A 10,527-nucleotide genomic window follows, 5' to 3' on the forward strand; every position below is an offset into this window, starting at 1 on the left:
TTTTCTTTAATATTTCAACTTTATGCTACTAAAATTATGTCATTTTTCCTTATAATATTCTGACATCATTCTCTTAAAATTGTTCTGGTTAGTTTACAACGTTTTTCTCTTAATAGTTTGACTGCTTGTAGGTTAGTCAGTTAGTGTTGTTGCAATAGTAATTATAGTAATTTAGAACCATAACTTTCTGTTAAGTGCGCAATGAGAGTAACCTAATTGGGAAAGTACTGCACTGTCAATATTTGCACCCTCAGGAACTTAGTACACAGTGTACATAGTACTGTATACACACTGAAGTGTATACTGACAGAAGAATTCCATTTGAGACACAGCCTAGATCTGCAGTGGCCTTCTGGACCCATTAAAAATATTCATATATACATGCAAAACAATACTAGCATGTACAACCCACAAGGCATGCTGGGTAACTTCCTGTTGGGGAAGTGTGTGTGTGTGTGTGTGTGTGGGCTTCCCTGCATGCCTTGCGGGTGGTTATAGTATTAGCCTACATGTTACTTTGTGTTTTCCACATGTGGAACTTGTGGTATTTTTGCTTGCACCGTGAGTGAAGTAGGCGTTTGCGTTGATAGGCTCCTGTTGTAAGTTACCCAGCATGCCTTGTGGTTTTGTGGCCTGTATATTAGTATAAGTACAGATGCTATATTGTGTGTTTCACGTATGTTACTTGTGTGTACTTGTTGTGTTTGTGCACCGTGAGTGAAGAAGGCGTTTGGGTTGATAAGCTTGTGTTGATTTATGATGTGTGAGTGGGGTGTAAATGTCAAGCTGAGTCGTACCATGCTAACATTAGTAATCTATTACCACATAATTGTATATGACCACCAGTTTAGAGTAAATCAGATGGGTTTTCTACCAAAAAAAAATCATAATTATGGAGATTAAGAGCACATAAAGGTGGTTTTTTTCCACATAAATAATATTTTCATTTACAATCCATGAATATGGATTTGGCATACACTGTATAGTGCGTGTACATATTAATCGAGCCGTCATCTTTTCTCCATCAGGAGTCTCCACTGCGAGTGACTTGGCATGATGCTTGGCTTAGTTTTTACGCTGGATGCCTTTCCTGGCACACTCATTTATCCGAGATTGGCAGCGGCACCAGACAGCTCCTGTGGCTGCTTGCTGGCCGGGAACGGAACCCATGCCAAGGACACAAAAGGCGGCAGTTACACTGACCACTGCTGTACATGTAAAGCAATCTACAGTCAGTTTGTTTTTTATTTATTTTTTAGTTATTCATCATGAGCCAGAATTAAGATCAATACATGCTAACCGGGGCGTACGCTAACCAAGGTTCCACTGTATAACTAATTACTTAATAACTCCATCCAGGCATCCATCTGTACATTTTCAAGCCGGCCACTCAGAAATCTAGCGATTCCTTCTTGTGTTATTGGAGACTTACGCAGATGCTAACGGGACAGCACATATCGCTCTTCTCAACGAGCAGCTGGTGCTGCTGTGGGCCCCTCCCCTGCCTCAAAGCACTCACATCGTCGTGTCCGTGACAAAAAGATGAGACCGAAGGATGTTCCAAAGATGTTTGAAAGCCTTTTCCAGTAAGGGCCACATAGTAAAAAGGAAAGGATGCAAGGGCCACTTTGATATTTTGTAAAGCAACACAAGGGTAGATACTGTATGCTAAGAAGTTATATATACTGCTCAAAAAATAAATATAACACTAAAATAACACATCCTAGATCTGAATGAATGAAATATTCTTATTAGATACTTTGTTCTTTACATAGTTGAATGTGCTGACATGAAAATCTGACATTGTGTTGTTTCAGTGTTCCCTTTATTTTTTTGAGCAGGTGTATACTGTATGTCAAGAAAAAAGTGCATCTCAGCTTTGTGATATAGGTGAAAAAAAAACATTATTAGTATGAACTTTGGTCTTTTCCTCATTTTTGCAGTTGTTTTTTATCCAAATATTTCAGCTTTCTCCTTAAATAATCTTTGTCAATTTTCTTCTTGTAATATGACTTTATTCCCATAATATTTTGACTTTATTCACATAATATTGTACATTTTTCCCCAACCTAATTTCCCCAAAATTACAAACTTTATTTTGCTGTATGTTACTAATAATATTATGACTTCTAAATAACTCTATACTACTAAGAGGACATTATTTTTCTTCATGATATTTCAAGTTTATTCTTTTAAAATTACGTCTGTTTCCATCTCTGCTGTTGTTTTTAAATTTTCAACTATTTTCAACTATTTTCCATAAATTACAACTTTATTCGTTATTTTGTTTGTTTCTCGTATTACAACTTTTAACAAATAATGTCTTTTTTCTTTAATATTTTAACGTTATGCTGCTAAAATGACGTTATTTTTCCTTTTAATATTACAATGTTATCTTAAAATTATGACTTTATCTCGTTAGATTACAACTTTTTTCTATTAACATTTTGACTTTATTCTTGTCAAATGAATGCTGATTTTTTAATTTTTGGTGTTGTTGGGTTTTTTTTTGTTTTCTTGCAAGATTGTATTTTTAGAATGTGCTGCGGGCCAGTAAAACAACAGCAATGGGCCGCAAATGGCCCCCAGGCCACACTATGGACATCCCTGTTCTAAACGTAATTGTTTTGCTTTTCATGTTTTGTACTCACGGTTTGTCTCTCCCACGATGTTATTCCTCTCTCCTTCAGCATCCATTTCAAATACTTGCACACAATTATGCAAATTAGACAATTTAGCGACTTTTAGTAGAGCCAATAGCTATTGAAGTAACGTAGCTAACGTAGTAAGCTAAGCTAAAAATGATTGCAAAGTATCTTGTAATGTGGAGATACAATGCTGTATTATGTAATGTATTTTGATTAAGTAACCATGTTATTGTTGTATTTCATGCCCGGCTGGCAGCAAGACTAAATTGTTTTGTTGCAGAAATGCTTATTAAAACAAATAAAACTATAACACACTGGTTCCTTCTGTGCAACACGGTGCCTGAGGCCTGTCAAATATTTGCACTAGTGTTTCGCAACCGGCACATACTTTACAGTAGAAAAATATCACGGCACACCAGCAAGCGTGCCATGACTTATTAACAGGTGGATACACAGGTTAACGATGTACCTCCTGGAAGAGCATTTCATTGTTGAGCACAGTGGCTGGGAATCACTGCTCTAGAGCCAAGTTTTCTTCCTCAAGGACCATCACTTATGTGGGACGATGTGGAAATAGGCTAAAACAAGTGGAGCCAGCATAGAGTATGTACAAGTAACGCTTCGATTATTGTGGTTCATTGGTTCCAGACTCGACCGTGATAAGTGAATTTACACTTGTATTACCCGATGTAATAGACATAATGATAGAAAATAAGACATGATATAGATTCACACATTTGGAGAGTTCCTTGTTGTTGTTTCTTTTTTTTTTTTTTTTTTTACTTCTGGCACTTTCCCCCAACAAATACATTTCTAGTACAGTAATCCCTCATTTATGATGAGACTGAGGTGGAGAGGGTGATAACCTTCAAGTTCCTTGGCACACACATCAGCGAGGACCTCACCCGGTCTCACAACACTCAACAAATTATGAAGAAGTCCCAAAGGAGACTGTACTTCCTGAGAAGACTGAGGAAATTTGGCATGTCCACCAAAATCCTCAGTTGCTTCTACAGATGCACTATCGAAAGTGTCCTTACCGCCTCCATCACTGTTTGGTACGGTAACTGTACAACACGTGATAGGAAGGCACTCCAGCGGGTGATCAAGACCTCACAGAACATTGTTGGGGCAGCCCTCCCCTCACTGCAAGACATTTATAAATCTAGAGTCCTATGAAGAACACACAACCTCATCAAGGACAGCACACATCCACAACACTCATTATTCACACTCCTACCATCAGGCAGACACTACAGGAGTTTGAAGTCCAGGACCACAAGGCTGGCAAACAGCTTTTACCCACAGGCCATCAGGCTTCTCAACGAAGCACTCACACACGCCGCAAGCAACACACACACACACTCATAGCACTTTATTTATTTATTTATTTATTTATTTGTATTATTTATCTGTATTAATGTCTCTTCTGTTGTTATTGCTTAATTTATTGGTATTTATGTTTCTTATGTTCTTATTCTTTTTTTTGTGTTTTCTTTCTTTTCTTGGGAGAACGAACAGAATAAGAATTTCATTGCATAGTATAACTGCTGTTTTACCATGCACATGACAATAAAACTCTTGAATCTTTATGGAGGTTAATTGGTTCCAGACCCAACCGTATTAAGTGAATTACCGCAAAGTACGATTCCAAATTTATAAATGGAATATTTCCATTGTCAAAACTTAGAAAACCTGTTTACAACCTTCTAAATATGTTTTTTAACATTATCAGAGCCCTCTAGATATGAAATAACACCTTTATAGTAGACATAATAAGAGTAAATAAGCCATTAAGAACATAAATAAGACTCATGCTCGTGTGTGATGCTATAAATGTGTTCTGGTGCTTGGGGAGCTGAGTGTGTGTGGGTAGGTGAAGGATGGAGGAAGGGGGTGACAGGAAGTGACGTCGGGAGTTGAGTTTGAGCTTGGCATGGGATACGCCCACAACGGTAGCCCGGGTTACGTATTATGGTGCCTGTTGTGAAATAATTCAAACCTGCAGTAAAAGCCTGTTGATCAAGTCTGGTGCTTGTGTGTCTCACTCAACATTACAGTAACATTACTAACACCTAGTGACCAGTTTAGAGTACTACATATCATCACAAAGTCTTTACTGCGTCTTCTGAATGCCTCATAGTCATTTAGTAGCCCTTTATATTCTTGAAAATGCTTAATTTTTAAATATGTAAGATTTGCTTAATCATACATATTTTTGACTAACAACAGGCCGTATTTATCAAGGGAATAGCATTATGTGTTATTTAACATATTTTTGAAAAACCATCATACAGGAAGCAGGAAGCGGCGATGGTTTGTTGCATGACACATAGAAGATACAGCATGTGACTGACGTGACCGAAATAAAAAACTAGCCATTGCTTGCACATTTACTTGTGACTTTTGGCCAGAGACATAAGGATAATGGTTTGATAATAAAGGATTTGTGCATAAACTGACCCATTTTTCATAAAAATGATCCTTTTGGTCTCGACCACATATGTTGACGTCGACACAAAGAACACGGTGGACCAGGATTTGATGAGTCGATCGGTCGGTCGACATAAGCGAGACAGTCGTTGTGATGTTTATGATGATATGCCAGCGTTTACATGTCAAATAAATTCCCTGTAAATTCCCAACCTTGGACCAATCCAGGTATGCTGCCTGACCTGGATGGGTGCATGATGGGTGAATGCATGTCCGTGCAGTGAGTCCACATGCACGCATCACGTGTCAGTCATAATCTAATGGATAAGGACAAGAAGATAATCCTGTACCTTATTAAGGAAGGGAGGGATGAACAAAAACAGAGTTCTGATCAATGTCCAATGATTTGATCATGAATCAAATGAAATTAGGTTAAAGGCAGAATTGGAATACAGTTGAATTGAGCATCGGTTTACCTAACTACAGTATATTTTGCACCTGACTACATCGAACACGTCTGCAGTGCATCATCTGTATGCTCATGATTAGGGTGACCATATGCGTATTATACAGTATATATATAGACTACATATATATATAATGGTCCTCATTAGGGTCGCGAGAGTATGCTGGAGCCTATCCCATCTGACTTTGGGCGAAAGACCACCGGGCCGTGGGAGATATTCAGGCGCAATGATTAAAAAAAAAAAAAAACACTTAAAAAAATAAAAAATAAAATAATTTATAAATAACTAGGAATATAAATTTTGGAAAAATGGTCCTGTATTTCATTCAAAAAATAATATTTTATAGCGACCTGTCTCAATTAGTGCGACAGTCCTTGAACGCACCTTTTAACCTTCCCCCACGCTGCACAGATAGACTACTATACTGTATTTTCCCCTTTTGGCTTTCACCTCCTATTTGCTCCCAAATGATGATGCTATGCGAGAATGCGTAAAGGAATTCAGAAATTCATGGATAATGCGCTAATGTGCATTTTTGTGCAGTGCACCTCTCTCAAAAACAAACTCCAGGCTTGTACTGGTGGATGGTGGCTCTGAATTGATTTAGTGCTTTTAATTTGATATTGTTCCTGTCTTAGTTTTACATAATACATACTGTGCGAGATAAGATACAGTATATTAGATAACTATAATGTACGTATGTTTTGCTGATGTGTTGGAAATCGTTCCCGGTGACTAGCTAGCACGCTGCTAAAGCTATTTACATCCATTCTTTTCTTAATAATAATAATAATAATAATGGATTATATTTTATATAGCGTTTTTCAAGGCACCCAAAGTGCTTTACAATGAAGTGAACCCATTATTCATTCACTCCTCACACACTGGTGGTGGTAATCTATATCTGTAACACAGCTGCCCTGGGGTAGTCTGACGGAAACGTGGCTGCCAATTCATACCTACAGTGCATGTGCGACCAGCGTTTCGCCAGTAGCCCAGGCTCTGGCGTAGTTTAAGAGACCGACTGTCAACCGGTTGCTAGTGTTACGATACCTGGTGCATGTCGCTACAATCGATTAATCTAAGGATTTCTGCCTGATTCTTATTGATTCAGGAGGCTTCCACCAATGCAGCCACATCTCTCGCTTGTCAAACCGGATATCCGGTCGCATTGGTTTATCGTTCACAACCCTAAGCTGTCACTGGTGTTGCTGTCAAAAGAAAAGCTGCCTTTTCCTCTCTATGGAGGTGACAAACACCATTCAACCCACGCACGCCCCCCACTCCTTCAGGATGAGGCGAGTACTGCAGCGCCTCCGTGTATGACATTACACGAGCTGTAGAAAGTCATGGTGTATGATAAATGTTTCTGCAACATTATATTTTTGGCAACATGCTGACAAACTCCATGAGCCAACCATAAGGTATGCAGGGCACTTGCGCACTCATAGCAGCCACATTTTAGGTTTTTGCCCTGTATTGATAAGGAAATGTGAAAATTCAGCAAAAAAATGTTAAACAATTGGATTTATACAGAAAATACATTTATAATACAGTTCAAAGGACAAATAGTAATATTTATTTTATGTTATTTTATGTTTTTATGATGACAGGCACGTCACTTACATTCATTAGTGATGAGGGCAATGAAATTATAAAAAATTTTGATCAAATTAATCACAGTTTTCAAATTAATTAATCATGATTAATCACCATTTGCCACTATGTGTGAACTATGCTCATTTTGCTGTATTTTATTAACAGAAAGATAAATGACAGGACACAATTATATATATATATGAATGTATTAACAGATACAAATGAACTGAAAATATAAATCAAGCTAAAAGATAGCACACACATGTCTGAAAATCTATTTGCCTAACACTAGTCTCTTTAATAGTAGCAGAACATTTGATTCATACTTTCACTTAGTATGAGCCATGAAGGGTTGCGTTCAAAGACACCACGTAACTTCAGTTCAATTCACATGTTTTGAGTGTAGATGTATTTTCTGGGAGGTCCGAGCATACTTAAAAGCAGCAAAGACCAGGAAGAGACCACACATACGCACGATAACAATGTTGTTATGATTTTCGGCGTGTCGGTGAATGCACCTCGCTGTCGTCTAGTGACAGTGAGGAACTGTCGTTCTCATGACGAGCTGACTAGGGACGTGTTTGTTTCTTTATCTCCTTAACGATGAAGGCGCAACAGTAATCGGTCGTCCTGAACCGGGTTCATCCGACACCATCACCGATCAAGCTGAACTGAGTTTGATCCCAACGAGGTTAGAATTGTGTACATGAGATGCACCAGAGGAGAAGCTGGGGCCCCCTCAGCTCTGGCCACCAAGACTGGGCCCCTGGGTCTGTCTCCCAAAAAGGTTGGTGACAACATTGCCAAAGTTACCGGTGACTGGAAGGGTCTGAGGATCACCGTGAAGCTGACAATCCACAACAGGCAGGCAGCGATTGAGGTTGTGCCCTCTGCATCGGCACTCATCATCAAAGCTCTGAAGGAGCCCCCCCCATGACAGGAAGACGGTCAAGAACATCAAGCACAGTGGAAGTGTGACTTTTGATGACATTTTGGGCATTGCCCGCGTCATGAGGCCTCGCTCCATCGGAAGAGAGCTGTCCGGAACCATCAAGGAGATTCTGGGCACAGCTCAGTCTGTTGGTTGCTCCATTGATGGTCGTCCTCTGCATGATATCATTCATGACATCAACAGCTGCAAAATGTAGTGCCCATCTGAGTCAAAGCACTAATAAAATCTTTAAAAAAACATTTTAAAAACCCCCAAAAAGACATGTTTGTGAGTTGGCGATACATATATGGTGTTGAAATTGCACTGCTGTTGATGTGTTCAGGTCAGAATTATTAGACTATTGTGGCCTCGTCTGCTGTCATAATAAAGAGATTGACATGATGAGCGTGCATTAATGCCACTAAAAATGTTTACGTAATTAATTAAATTAATTAGTTACCATCGTTAACTTTTTGACAGCCCAAGTACTGATGCATTTTATACTTTAAATGTGTTTAATAAGTATATGAGGCATGTTTACGGCTTAAACCTGGATTGCGCTTCTATGCATTTACTTGTTAGCTTCCTCGTAGCAAGTGAGCAATGGCAATTAAAGAGAGATGGGGAGTGTTCCAGAGCTGAATCTAATCTAATAATTACAACCGACTGATCTGAAACATCGAAGTAGAATGTAAATGTCAAGCTAGCAGGAGGTTTAGGAGGGGTAGGAGGGAGCCGATGTAGCGTACAGTGGCGTCTCCATGCAGCATCACAATTCCGGTTTTATTAGAGTGTCAAAAAATGTTAGCGCTGTATCAGTTTGTGTGTGGTCCCGGAACGTAACCCCCATGGACAGCAGGGATCTACTGTACATATGATCTCTTTGGAAATGCTAAAAACAAACAAACACTAAGGCACTTATTGTTAATCACAACAAGGCAGGAAGTACAGTGTAACTGCCTCGCCATGATGCGTCTATTCAATAAACAGTGCAGCCCATCCTCTGGATAGCTGGAGTCATGGCTAGCCATAGTGCCAAGGAGAAGCCAGTGACAGAGCTTGAAAACCCTCTTCTGCCGTTACAAGTCTCCTTTTTCCTCCACTTCCTGCCTTCACGGTGACAAAGACGAGTGGATAAGACCAAAACAGTGTGCCGCCATTGTTCAGTAGAGAAACAGAACGGGGATACAAGTGAGAACTAATAATACACTCCTGCACTTCAGCCAATAAGGAACTTTACTTTACTCTTGGTACACCAAGGGTGTCCAAACGGGGACCATCTTCAGCCCGCACCTTGTTTTTTATTGGCCCTCGGCATGCTCTCAAAATAAAATTAACTCATGATTATGATATACATGTTACCGTTTTCCCTCGCCACTTTTCAAAAATCATTCAAAATTTTTTCATAAATGCATGAATTATGGCTGTTTTGTGATTGACTACTGCCTATTATTAGTAAAACAAAATTTAAAAAGCATATTCAAGCAACAACAAAAAAAACACCACATCAAGTAGCAACAACAGAGTAGTTTATTTGTAGTTTCAAACATATTTGCTTTGATTTTTCATGATGATGTGTTTCATGGCCATCATGGTTGTCATTAAGCCCCGCCCCACACCGGAACCCACCACAGTCACAGTCCGGTAGGAAACAATTAACACCTACAATGTGAAAATTGTCCAGTCTCATTCTAAACAGTAAATATGACAGATTGGACTATTTTTCAACAAAATGAAACCCTGAAATTAGAAAATGCATGTTTATACTGTCAAATTAAAATGGTGCTTATAATGGAAGTCAAAGGGACTTTTTTGTCCTCTCAAAGGGTAGGAAACTTGGAATCTAACTCCGCAAAAAAAATAACAAGGCGTCAAAAGCAGTTTTATTACTAGTACTTATGTATAGTTAAAATAACTCATTTTGTATGTATTTGTCTAAGCAAAAACAGTGACATCACTAAATCAAATGGGCATTTAGAAGGTTGAAATATCCCTTTAAAAATTACACGCTTGGTATTTTTTATCAGAACAGAAGTTGATTGAGAGATTTCAGTACAAAAAAATTTGAAAAAAATATTAATCTGTTATGTATTGATAGCAGTTTTTGGGAGAAGGTGTTTTTGTTCTCTCGGGACCTCAAAAGGTAGGAATTAAAGGGACCCCAGGGGATTAAATTGGGAATTGTATTTACAGTCATCCCCCACCACATTGTGATTCAAATTTCACGGCTTCACTCTGAACATACTGTATATGAATTAATAAATCACGCTGTTTCATGGTTGAATATGGTGTACTAGTAAAAAAAAAAAGTATGCATATTTAAGTATGTGAAATATTTTTTACCTAAATGAAGAATTTTCAAGCATAAAAATGTCGAAATGAACTAAAATCCTTTCTAAGGCATTAAGAAGAAGCATTCAATCATAGTAACAATAATAATAGTAATAAC

At 38.5% G+C, this 10,527-nt stretch overlaps 2 protein-coding genes across 3 annotated transcripts in view; one reads left to right on the plus strand and one right to left on the minus strand.

Annotated features, from left to right (window-relative positions):
- The window catches only part of serinc4 (serine incorporator 4), a 48,810-nt gene that overhangs the window by 24,382 nt on the left and 13,901 nt on the right, over nucleotides 1–10,527 (minus strand). The gene's annotated exons all lie outside the window — the stretch shown is intronic.
- LOC129179045 (60S ribosomal protein L12-like) lies at nucleotides 7,854–8,253 on the plus strand. Its single transcript, XM_054771863.1, has one exon. The coding sequence runs from the start codon at nucleotides 7,854–7,856 to the stop codon at nucleotides 8,082–8,084; it is 231 nt and encodes a 76-aa protein (XP_054627838.1). The 3' UTR covers nucleotides 8,085–8,253.

This window comes from Dunckerocampus dactyliophorus, chromosome 3, assembly GCF_027744805.1.
Source record: "Dunckerocampus dactyliophorus isolate RoL2022-P2 chromosome 3, RoL_Ddac_1.1, whole genome shotgun sequence".
In the NCBI taxonomy this organism is placed as follows: domain Eukaryota; kingdom Metazoa; phylum Chordata; class Actinopteri; order Syngnathiformes; family Syngnathidae; genus Dunckerocampus; species Dunckerocampus dactyliophorus.